Consider the following 18443-nt stretch of genomic DNA (forward strand, 5'->3'; position numbering starts at 1 on the left):
GAAGTTTGCCATGCAGAGCCAAGGCAAAGGGACACTAGAATTGAGACAGTGATGGATTTGAAAAGAAAATATGTTGATAGGAATCTCAAGCTTAAAAAAAATGTCCTAAACAGAACTCTTGATTCTTATCCCCCAACCCCTTACATCCTACAACCCTGTCAAACTGCTGTTTCTCGAGTCTGCCCCATTTTAGTAAATGGCACCACCACTCCTGTAGTTGTTCAAGTTCAAAGCCTATGAATCACCATGGATTCTTTTATTTTTCTCATCCTCAGACATCCAGTGCTTTGACAGTTTCTGTTCCTTTCATGTACAAATCACATCATTGTTCTGTTCACTTCTTTCTACTCCATCAAGTAATAGCTATTAGTTAATGCCAAATAGTATTCTGAGTTTTTGCTTATTTAAAAACCTTTCTGAATTATACATCAGAAAAGTACACAAAAATGTTCAATAATTTTTTATAAATTAAGCCTATGTAATTAGCCCCAAATCAATAAAAAGTATTATGAACATTCCAAAGCACCACCCTGACTCTGTTCTGCACTTGACTCCTCCTTCCCCATTCTATGCTGAGAGTAACCACTCTCCTAATTTCCATGAGCTGTTGTATTTAACTTGACACAAGACTTTTTTGGAGGATATAGACTAATACTTTACCTTACATGGAAACTTGGTAATTTTCCAAATGCTTTTGAACATTTATTTGATTTTTATAATACCACTATGAGGCATAAATTATTATTGCCCTGTTAAAATGAGGAAACCGAAGCACGAGGTTTAAATGATTTATCATTGTATTTCAAGGCTCTGATGGAATTAATAGTGTCACATGACTTTTTACATCTGTTAACACCATGGAATTGTTGGTAATAAAAAGCAGATGCTTTAAAATAATATTAAATCTCATGGTAAAAATCTAACTGTATAATGTTATGATTACAAATTTCCTGTTATTAAGAGACTGCACATATCTGCACATAGATAGAATTAAATGCAAAAACAGAGAAAGAGCTCTAATTATAGGGGTTGTTTTTACAGAGATTGTGTAGCTTTGGGACCTGGAACAGGTTTCTTAACCTTTCAGCTTGAGTTTCCTGATCTGTAAAGTAAGAATATTAATAGGCACTAGTTCAACTGATTAAATTTGTGAGACAGCTAAATGAGAAAACATACATAAAGTCTTTAACACTTTGTACATTTAATATATTGAATAAGCTACCAGTAATTATTGACTGTTATTAATATTGCTGTTATATTTTATTTTGTTTCTTTTTTCTTAAACAAAATAAAACGTCTTGAACAATGGGTATAAGAACAATAATAAGATTTTCTTATAGAAATTCCATAAAACATTTTCTGTTTTGGCTGTTTGTATTTTTAAGTTGAAAGGCATGTTAATGTTTTTGTATGTCCTAGAGATTTATGAGTGAGTGAATGATATACACAGTTCTAGTATATTATTTATTGAACATCAGAACTAGAAAACAGGCAGATTCTGGTAAAATCTCTTGTTATCGCTACTTAGCAACTGTCAATAGTAAGTTACAAATGGCAAACAACTTTCACTGGTCCTGTGTGCACCCTCTGGGGCCCCAGTTCTGCAGGGGACAGTAAATTGCCTGTGCCCAAAGGTAAATGGTGACACTGCCATCAGGCTTTGTGATTCTCTCTGAATTTTAAAATTTTTAATGAAATACAAAGAAACTAGTAATGCTGGTAGTGATGTTAACTAGCTCGTTTAAATGTAATTGTGGTTCTGCACTGCAGACCTGAGGTATAATTCTTATATTTTAACATTTCCACTGAACTGTGATTAAGAAGATGAAAAGTGAAAGTGTATATAAAAGTCCCATATGGATTTTTATACTACATTTTACTTTTCTATTGGAATAGAAAATGGACAGTTGACTATAAAAATCATGACATTGAGACTATTGTGTGAATGTATTTAGTAGTTTCCCTATTAATCAAATTATTTTATGAACTGAGTTCAACATTGTATAAAATCATGTTTTGAATATGTTCTTCTAAGAAATTTTCAATTTAAAGAGGCAGTATTGTGTGGCAGGTAAAAATGTAGTGCTAGTTTAAGTGTACCTTGTCTCAGTCCAGATGGGTGAGAGTGTGTGATTTTCTGATTTTGGTGACTCAGCCTCCTTATGCCTCAATTTCTCCATCTGGATAATTGGATAATATTAATACTTCTATGTTTTGAGGCTCAAATTTATAAATATAAAATGTTTGGGAAATTTTACTTGATAAAATAATCTCAGTAAATATTAGCTAAGTGATTATTAAATATTTTTTTATTGTTGTTCAGTTACAGTTGTCCTATTTCCTCCTTGCTCTCCCCGCCCCATATCCCCCATATTCAGTCCCCCCCACCACTGTCCGTGCGTCCTCTATTCACGTTCCTTGACTTGCCCCTTTCTCTTCTTTCCCCTGTTACCCCACTCCCCCCTCTGCTCTGATCACTGTCAGTTTGTTCTTTATTTCCATGTCTTTGGTTGTATTTTGCTCATTTGTTTGTTTTATTGATTAGGTTCTACTTATAGGTGAAATCATATGGTGTTTGTCTTTCACCTCTTGGCTTATTTCACTTAGCATAATACTCTCCAGTTCTGTCCATGCTGTAGCGAAGGGTAGAAGCTTCTTCTTTTTTTCTGCTGCATAGTATCCCATTGTGTAAATGTACCACAATTTTTTGATCCACTCATTTACTGATGGGCACTTGGGCTGTTTCCACCACTTGGCTATTGTAAACAATGCTGCTAAGAACATTGGGGTGCATAGGTTCTTTTGAATTGGTGATTCAGGATTCTTAGGGTATAATCCCAGCAGTGGGATCACTGGATCAAAAGGCAGTTCCACGTGTAGTTTTTTAAGGAAATCCCATGCTGTCTCCACAGTGGCTGCACCAGCCTGCATTTCCACCATCAGTGTACTAGGGTATCCTTTTGTCCACAGCTTCACCAGCACTTGTTTGTTGATTTGTTTATGATGGCCATTCTGACTGGTATGAAGTGGTATCTCATTGTGGTTTTAATTTACATCTCTCTGATGGCTAGTGATGTTTAGAACTTTTTTCATGTGTCTGTGGGCACTCTGTATGTCCTCCTTGGGAAAGTGTCTGTTGAGTTTCTTTGCCCATTTTTTAATTGAATTGTTTGTCTTCCTGGTTGTGGAGTTGTTTGTGATTACTATATATTAATTATTAATATTAATGAGCATTTTAAGAAATGATTTAGCTAAATTAAATATATATTGTTATATTCTATAAGTGTAATTGAAGCCTGGAAGTTAGTTGATATTTTAGAAAATTTTAGAATATTTTTAGAATATTTCTAATAGCTTAGAAACAAAACTAATGCAATTTTTTTTTAATTATAGGTACCAAAGATGTACAATGGGAATTTGTGCATGGTTTACTTGAAAATGCTATTTATGGAGGACGTATAGATAACTATTTTGACCTTAGAGTTCTTCAGTCATACCTGAAACAGTTTTTTAATTCTTCAATTATTGATGTATTAAACCAAAGGAACAAGAAAAGTGTTTTTCCGTATTCCTTATCTCTACCAAAATCCTGCAGTATTTTGGTAGGTAAAATTAGTCATTTTCAATCTATTACCAGGTAGATACTTGAGTCACTTTTTACACTGTTAAATATGTATTGTTTCTTTTCAAATGCACAAGTAGTTATTACTCATATATATGGACTATTTGTTATGTCAATATACAGCCTCTAAACTCTAGTTATGTGTCCTGTATGCTTTTGAATACTTACTAATGATGGACTGATGATAACAGGATATAGTGTGTAGGTAAATCTTGAAGGGAGTAGCCAAGGAAAAGTTTTTAAATGTAGGACTGCTGTGAACATCTGGAATGGGAGAATATGCTGTTTCCTTGTAGGCATAAGAGTGTTCTGATATATTCAATAATATAAAGGAAATCAAATACATTTAACAAATTTTTATTGTTACAGGCTTACAAATTTAAAGCAGTTCTAAGAACATAACAGGGAATCACTTTATCTGGCTTTTATAGTAACATATTTGTTTATGTGTATTTATTTTAACCAGCTGTAGCTTTCTGCTTTGTGTCATCCTATAAAAACCTCCTAGAATGTCATCATCTTTTCCAGAAAATAGCACAAAATGTAGTCCAAATACATTAATTCAAGAGTACTTGACCACAAACCTATATTTATATAAATGCCCAAATAATATTTTTATGACATAGTGTTATGATTTTATATTTCTTCATGAACTACAAATAATATATACATGATTATAGGTTTTCTCTTAGTATTGTGCATTTTTCTCTCATTCAGATATTTTTTAAGAAAGTTCCTTTGTCAAAAAATAAAAGGTTAAAATCAATATTAAGTATATTATTTTTATATTTTGCATATTATGTTATTAAGTATGCCATCTGTTTTGTTTTTTAGTCTTTCATTTATTTATTTATTCAGTAATATACTTTGAACATCTGGTCAGTGTTAGCCTTGTCCCAGACATTGTAGATCCTGTGATGCATGTATGTAGTTCACTTTCTACTAGGAGAATCTTAGTGTGAATGAGCAAACAGATATACCACATATTTATTACATATTTATTTCAGAAGGTGTATCCTGAAAAGTTTTTCACCTCTATTGTTTGAGATTTAAATTGAAAAATAAAAATTCATACAGAAAAGTATGTCATAAATGAACATTGCAATGAATTTTTATACATTGAACAAATGAGTGTAACCAGCACCAGGATCAAGAAACAGAACATTATCGGCTCCCCAGAGGTCCTCCTTGTTCCCGTTGTTTCCATTCAACAGCCTATTTTTTTCTGTTTTTGTGTTTCATGTAAACAGTCTCATTTATTATATATCTTTTTGTGTCCATGTGAGGATAATTCAGTTTGGATATAAAGTTACTATTTTGAAAACATGTCAGTATATAGTCCTAAGTAGAAAAAATACGCTAGCCAGTCTGAGAAAATTTCACAGTCATTTTGAAATTAACAAAGTAATACTAATAAATATTACTAATACTAAAAAACTAATACTCTTAAATTTATAGAATAGCTTTCTATCTAATTGAGTTAGAAAGAAGAATTCAGAAATTTTCCAGGGAGACAGGAACACAAACACATACCCCTTCACATACACATTTACAAATGTATTCATAAAAGAGGTCTGTCCAGAAAAAATCCAGCCATCGTTACTAAAAGGAGAACTTGTTGCGTGACATTGATGTAATCCAGCAGCCAAGGAGAGTGGACTGGAATGCACATGTATGAACAATGACAACTTCACTGTACTTGTCAGTGGGGGCAGTAGACACTGTTGAATGAGCATGTGTACTGTGTGGTCATCACATTCAAAATGACTGAGCAAGTAGAGCAATAAATCTGCATCAAATTTTCTGTTAAGCTTGAACATTTCCTCCATGGAAACTATTCAGATGATGCAGAAGGCATCAGCTATGGGCTACTGGTGATTGGCAGCTTCATCACAACAACACACCCCACTCATGCATCATGCCTTATGCAGAGTTTTCAAATGAAACATCCAATTACCCACATGACTCAGTCCCCTTACAGCCCAGATTTGGTGCCTCGACTTTTGGCTTTTCCCAACACTAAAATCACCTTTGAAAGGAAAAAGGTCTCAGACCTTCAGAGAGATTCAGAAAAATACAAGGGGGCAGCTGACGGTGATTAGGAGAACTGTGTGAGGTCTCAGGGTGCCTAACTTGAAGGGGACTGAGGCATCATTGTCCTATGTACAGTGTTTCTTATATCTTGTATCCTCTTCAATAAATGTCTCTTTCTCATATTACATGGCTGGGTACCTTGTAGCCAGACCTCATCTATAAGCTTACACTCACATATACAAATATAATATGTTTACACATTACACATTGTGTTTGAATACCTTGTGGAAGTTTACAAATGTTGAACTGTGGGTAAGGAAAAATTTCAAAGACACTGCATAGCAGGTCCTCCCAAATTTGACATATCTATAGGTCCTGGACTTCCATCCAATTGTTTCCTTGAAAATACTTCAGGGGCAGTTGCCAAGGATAGAAAAGATGGTAATATGGAGGGAGCAGAAGATGAGTGTCTTCACAAGGAGTAGTTGTTCCTACTTAAGCAAGAACAGTTTAGATGCATATGAAATAACTTACCTGTTCATGAAAATAAACAAAAGTTTCCATCTTTGGGCCACACTGGATAAATCCTGTTGGTCCACACTTAGTTATCCATCTAGAGTCATGAGTAACTCTTCAGATGCGTTCTTGGCAAATCATGGCTTTGCAGTGCTTACAGTGATTCTTGGGATGAAAGGATCAGATTGGATTACCTCAACAGCTAACTGAAGACAAACAGTGGAACTGCTTTATGATAAAGTGATTTACAAAGCAGTGCTTTCATACAAGAGTTTCTATAAATTAAAAAAGAATTGCTGGAATATTTATTTTGATAAAAGCAGAACTGCACTCTGGTAGGTCACAAGGAAAATAATTAACAGGGCTTTCATAAAGACAACTAACATAATATTTTATACATACTAGTTGTAGCCACTCAAATATGTTGGTTTTAAACAATTCAGGGAAGTTAGGATAGGAAAATATAGTATCAAATAATTTAACTATGAGAAAGTTAACTATGGCAAAGAATATTTTTAACTAATCAAATAATTTAACTATGAGAAAGTTAACTATGGCAAAGAATATTTTTCATACATAACTGATTGTAAGACTCAAGTGAGATTTATTTAGAAAATGTAATGTACTAATAACTTAATACTTCACAACATCTATTGGCCATGATTTCAAGTTGTAAATTCAATCCTTTGAAAAATCGTTTTCCACTTTTTTATACACAGGACTATCGTGCTGTCATTGAAAAACTTCCAGAGGATGACAAACCCAGTTTCTTTGGTCTGCCTGCCAATATTGCTCGCTCCTCCCAGCGCATGATCAGTTCTCAGGTAACCCAGGACAGGATTAACTTTTAGAAAAGATTGTTGCTACTGAGCCTAACAGAAACAGCATTAAACTTTATTTAATACTATAGACCCCACAAGCTTCTATTTAAAATTTTTATTTTGTTTAGCACAGTATAACCCCTCCACTGTTAATCTTTTTTCCTTTGGATTTAAATTATTATTGTTAAAAGGATACTTAAGTGTGTTTGTTCAGATATAAAACTAAGTATATTCTTGTATTTCAAATAGCCATTAAAGTTTAAGTCAAATTTACCAATAAATTTTAAAATTGAATTTATGAGGGGGACAGCTGGTTTGCAAAACCATACAGGTTTCAGGTGTACGCCCCAGTAAAACATCATCTGCACATTGCGTCGTGTGTCCGTCACCACAAGCAAAGTCGGCTTTCTGTTCCCATTCTCCCCTCCTTTGCCCATCTCCACCTAGCCCCCACTCTCCTTTCCTCTGGCTATCACCACGCTGTTGTCTGTGTCTTTGTGCTTTGCATATATGTTTTCTGGTTAATCCCTTTATTGTCTTTCATCCAGTCCACCAACCTTCTCCTTTGTGACAGCTGCCTGTCTCTTCCATGTATCCACGCCTCTGTTTTTATTTTGTTCATCAGTTTATTTTGTTCATTAGATTATACATATAGGTAAGATCATATGGTATTTCTCTTTCTCTGACTGGTTATTTCACTTAGCATTGTAATCTCCAGGTCCATCCATACTGTCACATATGGTAAGTTTTCTGTTTGTTTATTTGTTTGTTTTATGGATGAGTAGTATTTTATTGTGTAAACATAGCACAGCTTTTTCATACACTCATCTACTTCTGGGCACTTGGGCTTTTTCCCGATCTTGGCTATTGTAAATAATGCTGTGATAAACATCAGGAGTGCCTGTAGTCTTTCAAATTTTATTTCAGGGTTCTTAGGATATATTCCCAGAAGTGGGATTGCTGTGTTAAAGGCAGTTCTATATTTAAATATTTTGAGGAAACTCTATAGTGTTTTTTACAATGGCTGCACCAGTGTGCATTCCCACCAGCATTGCATGAGGGTTTTCTTTTCTCTATATCCTCACCAGCACTTGCTGTTTGTTGATGGTGGCCATTCTCACAGGTTTGAGGTGATTATCTCATTGTGGTTTTAATTTGCATTTCTCCAATGATTAGTGAAGTTGAGCATGTTTTCATATGTCTGTTGGTCATCTGTAGGTCTCTTTGGAATATGTCTATTCATGTCCTTTGCCCATTTCTTAATTGGGTTGTTTGCCTTTCTGGTATTGAGCTGAATAAGTTATTTTTTATTTCTCTTTATTTACCCAAGGACATTTTTTTCATTGCTTTTAGAGAGAGAGCAAGGGGGAGGAAGAGAAAAAAAACAATATGAGAGAAACATCAATTGTTTCTCTGTATGCACCTTGACCTGAGGGATCGAACCCTCAACCTAAATATGTGCCCTTGACTGGAGATCGAATCCACAACCTTTTGGTTTATTAGACAATGCTTCAACCAACTGAGCCACACCAGCCAGGGCTGAATAAGTTTTTTACATATTTTGGAAATTAATAACCTGTTATCAGATGTATCATTGACAATGATAATGGAAGAATATGTTTTTCCATTTAGTGGGTTCCCTTTTTATTTTGTTGAGATGAATAAAAATAGTTCTTGTTCTAAAGAAATTCAGTCTAGTGGAGGAGAAATGTATGAAAACAGCTCTGAAATATAAAGGGTAAAGTAGAAGCATGTATCCTAGCTATTTAAATGTATATATTGTGAATTTATGTCTCTTTGAATGTATATGCTTTTTCTGTGGCTAAAAACAGTATTGATATGTAATGAATTAGAAGATAATTTTTTAAATGTACAGAGTTTTTGCTTTGAAGAGAGTATGAGTATATGAAAAACACTTTATTTTTAAATTTAATTATAATTTACATAGAACATTATATTAGTTTCAGGTGTACAGCATAGTTGTTCGACATAGCTATTCCTTATGATCACCACAATAATCCTAGGAATCATCTGTCCCTATACAAAGTAATTATGGAATTATTATTTTCCCTGTGCTGTACATTGCATGCCATGACTTTTTTTTAATAGCTCGAGGTTTTTACCTCTTAATCCCCTTCACCCTTTTCACCCATCATCCAACCTTCTCTCCTCTGGCAACCATCACTTTGTTCTCTGTATCAGTGAGTCTGTTTCTCTTTTTTTCAAGTCCACATATAAGTGAAGTCATACAGATTTATCTTTCTCTGTGTGAGTTATTTCACCTAGAATAATACCCTCTAGGTCCTCCTGTGTTGCCACTATGGCAAGATTTCATTCTTTTTAAAGATTGAGTAATATTCCAGTGTGTGTGAGTGTGTGTGTGTGCGCGCACGCGCAAGCACGTGTGCATGCAAACCACATCTCTTTACCCATCATGTATTGACGGACACTAAGTTACTTTCATATCTTGGCTATTATAAACAATGTTGCAATGAACATAAAGGTACAAAGACCTTTTGAATGATTTCATTTTCTTTTTATTTTATTGTTGTTCAATAAAATTAAAAAATAAATAATAAAAATACAGTACAGTTGTCTCCATTTCCACTCCACCATGCACCTTGCCCCCCTGAAGTGGACTGCCTGGGTCATGTGATAGTTCTGTTTTTAAATTTTGAGGAACCTTCATATGTTTTCTTTAGTGGATGCACTGATTTTCAGTTCCACCAACAGTGCACAAAGATTCTTTTTTTCCCCACATCTAAACCAAAACTAGTTCTTTGTTCATCTTGAAAATGGGCATTCTGACAGGTGTGAATCTCATTGTGATTTTGACTTGTATTTCCATGTTGTTGATGAATTTTTCTAATAGGTCTGTTAGTAATCTGTGTGTCTTCTTTGGAGGATGTGTTTTCTGGTCATTTTTAATGGATTTTTTTCTTATTTTTCTTTTTTTAAATTTTAATTGTTGTTCCAGTACAGTTTTCTGCCTTTTACTCCCATTCCAACACCCCCCCAACCCTCTCTACCTCCCTCCCGTTTCCACACCCCCCCTTGTTTTTATCTATGTGTCCTTTATATTTGTTCCTGCAAACCCTTTCCCTTTTCCTTTGAAATTCCCTCCCCTCTCCCCTCTGGTCACTGTCAGCCTGTTCTCAATTTCAATGTCTTTGCTTATATTTTGCTTGTTTTTTTGTATTGTTGTTTAGGTTCCTGTTAAAGGTGAGATCATATGGCATTTGTCTTTCACTGCCTTGCTTATTTCACTCACCATAATGCTTTCCAGTTCTATCCATGCTGTTGCAAAGGGTAGGAGCTCCTTCTTCTTTCTGCTGCAGAGAATTCCTTTGTATTTCTGTGGTATCAGTTGTAATCTCTCCTCTTTCATTTCTGATTTTGTTTATTTGGGTCCTTTCTTCTTTTTCTTGATGAGCCTGCTTAAAGGCTTATTGATTTTGTTTTATCTTTTCAAAGAACAAGCTCCTGGATTCATTGATCCTTAGAATTGTGCTTTTAGTCTCTATGTCATTTAATTCTGCTCTGATCTTGGTTATTTCCTTCCTTCTACTTGCTCTGGGCTGTGTTTGTTGTTGTTCCTCGAGTTCTCGTAGATGTAGGGTTAGGTTGTTTGTTTGAAATGTTTCTATCTTTTTTAGGTAGGCCTGTATCACTATGAACTTCCCTCTCAGGACTGCCTTCAACTGTGTCCCATAAGTTTTGGGTTGTTGTGAATTCATTTACATTCATTTCCAGAAACTTTTTGATTTCTTCCCTAATTTCATTCTTCACCCATTCATTGTTTAATGGCATGCTGTTCAATCTCCATGATTTTGAGTGTTTTAGGTTTTTTTTCCTTGGCATTGGTTTCTAATTTCAGTTCTTTGTGGTCATAGAAAATGCTTGATATGATTTCAGTTTTCTTGAACTTGTTGAGGCTTGCTTTGTGTCCTATCATGTCTATCTTTGAAAATGTTCCATGTGCATTTGAAAAGAATGTATATTTAGCTTGTTTGGGGATGAAGGGCTATATATATATATATCACTTAAGTCTATTTCATCTAGGGCACTGTTCAATGCTACAATATCTTTGTTGATATTTTGTTTGGTAGATCTGTCCATTTTTGACAGTGGGGTGTTAAAATCCCTTGCTATAATTGTGTTGCTGTCAGTATCTTTCTTGAAGTCCTCTAAGATTTTCTTTATGTATTTGGGTGCACCTATGTTGGGTGCTTACATATTTACAATGTTTATGTCTTCTTGGTGGATTCTTCCCTTGAGTATTATGAAGTGACCTTCTGGGTCTCTCTTTATGGCCCTTTTGTTGAAGTGTATTTTGCTACCCCAACTTTTTTTTCCTGTCCAGTTGTTTGGAAGATTTTTTTCCAGCCCTTCACTTTCAGTCTGTGTAGGTCTTTTGTCCTGAGGTGGGTCTCTTGTAGGCAGCATACATGTGGGTCATGTTTTCTTATCCATTCAGCTACTCTATGTCTTTTGATTGGTGCATTTAAGCCATTTACATTTAAGGTTATTATTGATAGGTACTTACTTATTCATTGCCATTTTCATACCTGTGTTCCCCCCCTTTCTTTTCCTTCCTTTCCTTAAAGCAGTCCCTTTAGCATCTGTTGCAGAGTTGGTTTGGTGGAGGTGTATTCTTTTAGACTTCTTTTGTCTAGGAAGCTTCTCATTTGTCCTCCTATCTTGATTGAGAGCCTTGCTGGGTAAAGTAGCCTTGGTTGCAGTCCTGTGCTTCTCATTGCTTGGAATATTTCTTGGCATTCTCTTCTGGCTTGGGGCATTTCCATTGAGAAGTCAGCTGCTAGCCTTATTGGGGCTCCCTTGTATGTTACTTCCTGTTTCTCCTTTGCTGCCTTTAAGATTCTCTCTTTGTCTTGGAATTTTGCCATATTAATTATGATGTGTCTTGAAGTGACCCTCTTTGGGTTCCTCTTGATTGGGACTCTCTGTTTCCTGGATTTGTCAAATCTCTTTCTGTTTCATCAAATCAGGGAAGTTTTCCATCATTACTTTTTCATAGGGGTTCTATCCCTTGCTCTTCTTCTTCTCCTTATGGTATCCCTATTATCCGGATATTATTGCATTTCATATTGTCCTGTATTTCTCTTAATCCTTCTTCATTCTTTCTGAGCCTGTTTTCCTTTCCTTGCCTTTTCTGGGTGTTTTTTCCTATTTTGTCCTCCAGCTTGCTAATCCGATCCTCCGCTTCATCTAGTCTGCTTTTGATTCCTTCTACTGTGTTCTTCAGTTCAGAAATTGTATTCTTCATTTCCTCTGTACCCTTTTTGATAGTTTCTATTTCCTTTTTCATGCTGATATAGTTTGCAGTGAGCTCATTTTAGTTTCTCTATAGTTTCTGGTAGCTCATTGTGAGCTCATTGAGCTTCCTGACAATCACTGCTTTGAACTCAATAGTTTAGTTGCCTCTATTTCATTTAGCATTCTTTCTGAGGCTTCCTTCTTTCCTTTCATTTGAGGATTGTTTCTTTATCTTCCCATTGTTTGTGAGACTGTTCTTGTTAGCCTCAGCTTCTTAAATTGATCTGTTCTGACTCCCTGGGTTTATGGTGTGAACTTCTATGGTAGAATACCTGTCAGATTCAGTGGTGCAGTCTCCTTGATCTCCCAAGCTCACTGGTCTTGGGCTGTTGTTTAAGTTGGCTCTGTGTTTGTGTTTGGGTTTTGATTGTTGTTGGGTCTTTCTTTGGTGGGTCCTTCCCACCAGGTAGTTAACTGAGGATCATCCTGTCTACCACCTCCTGCATTTTGTTGTGCTGGTGAGGGCAGGTTGTGTTGAAGCTGGTTCTTCCATGTGTACAAGGTTTTGAGGATTCTCTCTTGCTCTTGTTCAGTTGTTCGTTCTGGGTAATTTCTCCACAATTTAGTTGTATTTCCAGATAGGCCCTTGATTGAGGTTAGTGTGGCTTCCACTCCCTCTTTCACCTTCTTCTGTTCTTATCTGTTACTGGTTCCCTTTGCTGTTGGGTTTCCTCTTCCAGCACATATCCTGGTGTTCACAGCTTCCACCTACTCTTTTTTGTGATCATTTGGAGGGGGAAAGCAAAATAGTTTAAGACAGCAAGAGAGTATTCTATGATATTTACAGTAGCAGCCAGTAGAGAAGAGATTGGAGATCCTTTGGCTATGTATAGTGTTAACTATGATATTCCACCCAGGTAGCCACTATTTAGAAAGGATGGAAAGAAGATAAAACTTTTGTTGGGGAAGGAAGGATTGTGAGTTGGATCTAGAAAGCAGTGAGGTTGTGGGAGGTCAGATTCTGAGGTAAGGTGAGAGTAAAGGATAGTAAATAGGTGTAGTGTGTGAGAGAATAGAGTCAACCACTACAGTAATAGAGTTCAGGGCATTGTGAAGTGGGCTAAGATCTGGGGTGGGGGGGTGTTGTATAGTATTTACAATTGAATGGAACAGCTATTATTTACAATACTATTAGAGCAACAATCATATGACAGAATCTATGTGATCTGGATAACAAGAATAGGGAGTATAGGGCCTTGAGTAGTGTGCTAATGAACACAGGTGAAGTGAAGGACAGTAAATTAACAATACATTGTGAAAGGGAGAACAGGGGAAAGCAGTCAAATGATACAATTCAATAAGCCAAGCAAAGAAGACTAAACAGAAAGAGGAAGAATACAAAAATACTATTAAAAGATGTAAGAATAATGAAAAAATAATAATAATACAAATATGCAGTGACTTGCAGGTTCTCTGTAATAGCAAAGTGAAATTTGTCTCACTTTCTCAGCTGTTGGGATGACCCCTCTTTAGGGCCAACTCTGGTCTTTTTACAGTTCCTGGGGTTTTTTTTGTCTCAAATAGGGGTATTTAAAAATAAAAAGTAAAAAAATAATTCAAGCGCTCTGGCTGGCGTAGCTCAGTGGATTGAGTGCAGGCTGCAAACCAAAGTGTTGCAGGTTCGATTCCCAGCCAGGGTACATGCTTGGGTTGCAGGCCATAACCCCCAGCAACCGCACATTGATGTTTCTCTCTCTCTCTCTATCTCCTTCTCTTCCCTCTCTAAAAATAAATGAATAAAATCTTTAAAAATAATAATAATAATAATTTTAAAAAAAACAAGGAAGGAAGGAAGGAAGGAAGAAGAGATAAAATTGGAAAGACAGGAATAAGGAATAAAACAAGAAAGAAGGAAAGAGAGGAAAAAGGAATTGAAAGATAAGAAAAAATAATAAAAGTAAAAAAATAAAGAATTACCTTAAAAATAAAGTTTTGAGCTGCTTTCAAACTGGCCAAACCAGTTTTGTTAGTCTTGCTGGCTGCAACAGACTGAGGGGCAATTGGTTTTGCTCTTCTCGCTTCCTGATCTGCACTCAGTCAGCCTTGGGCACGCACTCTGTCCAGGACCAGCCTGGTGTCTCTCCCCAGGGCTTTTAGTGTGGGCTCCAGGTTGTCCTCAGAGCGCACTCTCCCCTAGGGTAGAGTTGTGGGCCCAGGGTGGTCCACGGAGCACACTCTCCCTGGGTTGCAGGTGCGCATGCTCATGCCCGGCCATGCTGCCTCTGGTCTCTCAGGTTTCCATGCTTATCCTTTCCAGGGCTAGGGGGGTGTGCTGGGCCTTTTGCACCACCTCAGGAGCGCTGCCCAGCTGGGTGGGGAGGAAGATGGAGCCGCTGCTCTAGGAGAATTCCCCAAATAGTGTCCCTTTTTTCACTTTTTCTTTTTCAGAAATTCCTCCTACTCAAGCCTGCCACTCTGCACAGAGGTCTCGCCTCTTGCACAGCCCAATTTTCCAGCCAGACCAGGGACTCTCCGGTTCAGGGCCCATCACAGGCCAACTCTCAACTCTCCCCAGACAGCATCCACAGACTCCCTGGGTGCTCATAGCCCCTGTGTGTTTGCCACTTAGTCCTTATTCCCGTTTCTGCAACTTCAAGCATCCAGGTCTCTCCCAGTTCTTCTCAAACCCTGTTTGGCCCGGGAGGGAGCAGTTGACCCAGCTCTCTCCTGAGAACCCTGTAGTAGACCCAGTGGTCACTGGGCCCGGGAGTGAAGCTGCCCTGGTCCCCACACTGGTCCCTGGGACCTTATTGTCCTGAAGCACTCTCCTTACTGTTTGGTTTTTAAATGTCCTCCATAATTTTTGGTCTCCTATCTTCATATATGCTGGGCTACTGTTGGCTGTTTGCTGTGTTCCTCCATAGATCGGCTAGGTTTTCTCCCGTGTGTGGGGTGAGGTGGAATCTGCTCCCTCCTACCTCGCCACCATCTTCCCTCTTATAATTGGATTTTTTAAATGTTGAGTAATTAGAGTTTTTTATATATGTTAAATATTAACCATGTATTGGTTAGATTATTTGCAAATATAGTCTCCCATTTAGTGGACTTTTTCACCTTGTTGAATGTTTCCTTCCCTGTCCAAAAGCTTATTGGTTTCATGTAGTTCTATGTGTTTATTTTTGCTTTTGTTGCCCTTGCCTGAAGAGACATCCAGAAACTGTGGCTAAGACCAATGTCAAAGGGTTTACTGCCTACATTTTCCTCTGGAAATTTTGTGATTAATGTCTTACATTTAAATCTTTAAACGATTTTGACTTTATTTATGTACTTGGTATAAGAAAGTGGTCTAATTTATTTTTTTGGATGTATTTTTCCAGTTTTTTTCAACACCATTTACTAAAGACTGTCTTTTTTTCCATTGTATATTTCTGCTTCCTTTGTCATAGATTAATAAAAGACCATAAAAGTGTGGAATAATTTCTGAGCTTTGTATTCTAATGTGTTTTGTTGATATATGTATCTGTTTTTGTGCCAGTACCATACTGTTGTGGTTGCTCTAGTTTTGTAGTATAATTTGAAGTCAAGGAATATGATACTTCCAGCTTTGTTCTTCTTTCTCAAGATCGCTTTGGCTATTCTGGGTCTTTTGTGGTTCCATATAAATTTTATTTATTTGTTTGTTTTTATTTATTTATGTATTTATTTATTTTTAATATATTTTATTGATTATGCTACTACAGTTATCCCATTTTCCCCCTTCACTCCCTTCCATCCTGCACACCCCCTCCCACCCACATTTCCCCCTTTAGTTCATGTCCATGTGTATACTTATAAGTTCTTTAGCTTCTACATTTCCCATACTATTCTTACCCTCCTCCTGTCTATTTTCTACCTACCATCTATGCTATTCATTCTCTGTACCTCTTCCCCTCCCACTCCCCTGTTGATAACCCTCCATGTGTTCTCCATTTCTGTGATTCTGTTCCTGTTCTAGTTGTTTGCTTAGGGTTTTTTTGTTGTTGTTATTGTTTTAGGTATGGTTGTTAATGACTGTGAGTTTGCTGTCATTTTACTGTACTAGCTTTTTATCTTCTTTTTCCTAGATAAGTCTCTTTAACTTTTCATATAATAAGGGCTTGGTAATGATGAACTCCTTTAACTTGACCTTACTGGAGAAGCACGTCATCTGCCCTTCCATTCTAAATGAAAGCTTTGCTGGATAGAGCAATCTTGGATGTAGGTCCTTGCCTTTCATGACTTGGAATACTTCTTTCCAGCCCCTTCTTGCCTGTAAGGTCTCTTGTGAGAAATCAGCATACAGTCTTATGAGCACTCCTTTGTAGGTAACTCTCTCCTTTTCTCTTGCTGCTTTTAAGATTCTCTCCTTATCTTTAATCTTGGGTAATGTAATTATGATGTGCCTTGGTGTGTTACTACTTGGTTCCATATAAATTTTGGAGTATTTGTTCTAGTTCTATAAAATATATATTGGTATTTTGATAAAGATTGCAATGAATCTGTAGCTTGCTTTTGGAACATTTTAATGATTAAGTTTTTCAAATCATGGGCTTATTATATCCTTCTATTTATTTGTGTTGTCTTTAGTTTCTGTCATCAGCGTATTATAGTTTTCAAAGTACAGGTATTTTGTCTAGTTGATTAAGTTTATTTTAGGTACTTTTCTAATGCAATTTTGAATGAGATTGTTCTCTTAATTTCTCTTTCTGATAACTCATTATTAATGGATAGAAACACCACTGATTCCTTTATTAATTTTGTATCCTGAAACTTTACTGAATTAATATATTCTAATACTTTAGGACTTTAAAAGATTGAAGTATCTTTTGGGAAAATGACTTAAAAGAGGTATTTTTCAATGTCACTTATTTTTGTCATGGCATTTCTTTGATTTAATATCCAATAGTGCATTATAAGAATTGTATAATTTATTTCTGTGAGCCAGTGTTGACATTTTTTTTTGAGAGAAGAAATGAGGAAATAGAAGGAATAATCAACTTACAAGTTTATAGGAGGCTAGTAACATGTGTTCCTGATCTTTTAAATGCTATATGATTTTGATTCTTTAGGTTTTTGCACCACAGAACTGTGTGCCCTGGTTTATATGAAAGTTTTTAATTAGAGGTTTCTGATAGATTCAAAAGCGAAAAAAAAAAGGTAGTTATATGGAAATTATTATACTGGAGGAAAGGAGAAAAATAGGGTGTTTTGAGGGGATAAAACCCAGCTCTGGTCAAGAGACATTTAACAATAAGAAGGAAAATGTGAAATTGAAAAGTTGTTTTTTGAATGCTTCTCATCTCAAAACAGTTACGTAATTTTTATTGCAGAAATTGCTGGAAGTGCAACACACCATTTTAGCCGTTGTGTTACAGACCAAGCTGTGCCAGTCAGGTAGTCTTACTTAGATCCCTTTTAGATTGTGACTTTAGTCTTCACTGCTCATCTGTGGTCATCCTGTCAATCCATGTTGATGATGACAATGGTAGTGATTGATAATTTTGATATTCATCAAGCCTTCTGTAATAGGTTTTGTGGTAAGCATTTTACATGCATTATCTTATTTCACTCTCAAAATAATTCTATAATATACGTATTATTATTGAACTCACCTTATAGTTGAGGGAATTGAGGCCAAGGAAGGTTATTATTTTATCCAAGATCATACTTTTAGTAAGTTAATAAACTGGGACTTAAACATGTCAGTGAATGCCACCAGTTCATGCATTCATGACACACTCCTAGAGCAGGAGTAAATCACTGAATGTGAGCTTTTTTAATTTTGAAAGTTGATAGCTTTTCTCCAGAGAAGTTTCAGTTTTCACATAGCCTCCTTTTATGAGAAATTTTTTTTGCTATACAAAAGTAATTGGTAAAATATTTTTTTTTTTGCATTTTAGTATCTGTTGACATAGAGATTACGGTTAGATCTTAAATTACAAATATGTATTTTAATGTATTTTACAGGTAGGGAAAAATAAAATACTTCAAAAATTAAGAAAATTTATTAAAGGATTTTGACATTAAAATAAATATTTTGCAATTAAATCAATTTCCTATGAAATATTATTTTTAGCCTCCATATTCAGAGATTTGTCAGAGCACTGAAATTGCTTTACAACTTGATTGAAAGAGTTTTTGTGGGCAAATAAAAT

At 35.9% G+C, this 18443-nt stretch overlaps 1 protein-coding gene across 2 annotated transcripts in view; it reads left to right on the forward strand.

The window, feature by feature from the left end:
* The window catches only part of DYNC2H1 (dynein cytoplasmic 2 heavy chain 1), a 325256-nt gene that overhangs the window by 206931 nt on the left and 99882 nt on the right, over positions 1-18443 (forward strand). For both annotated transcript variants that reach the window (XM_045817992.1, XM_045817993.1), the window contains 2 exons: positions 3394-3602; positions 6892-6996. In XM_045817992.1, the coding sequence (XP_045673948.1) occupies positions 3394-3602; positions 6892-6996 (314 nt within the window). The remainder of the gene's footprint in view (positions 1-3393; positions 3603-6891; positions 6997-18443) is intronic.

The sequence above is a fragment of the Phyllostomus hastatus genome, unplaced genomic scaffold (assembly GCF_019186645.2).
Source record: "Phyllostomus hastatus isolate PE091 unplaced genomic scaffold, TTU_PhHast_1.1 phas_scaffold_317, whole genome shotgun sequence".
Taxonomy (NCBI): Eukaryota; Metazoa; Chordata; class Mammalia; order Chiroptera; family Phyllostomidae; genus Phyllostomus; species Phyllostomus hastatus.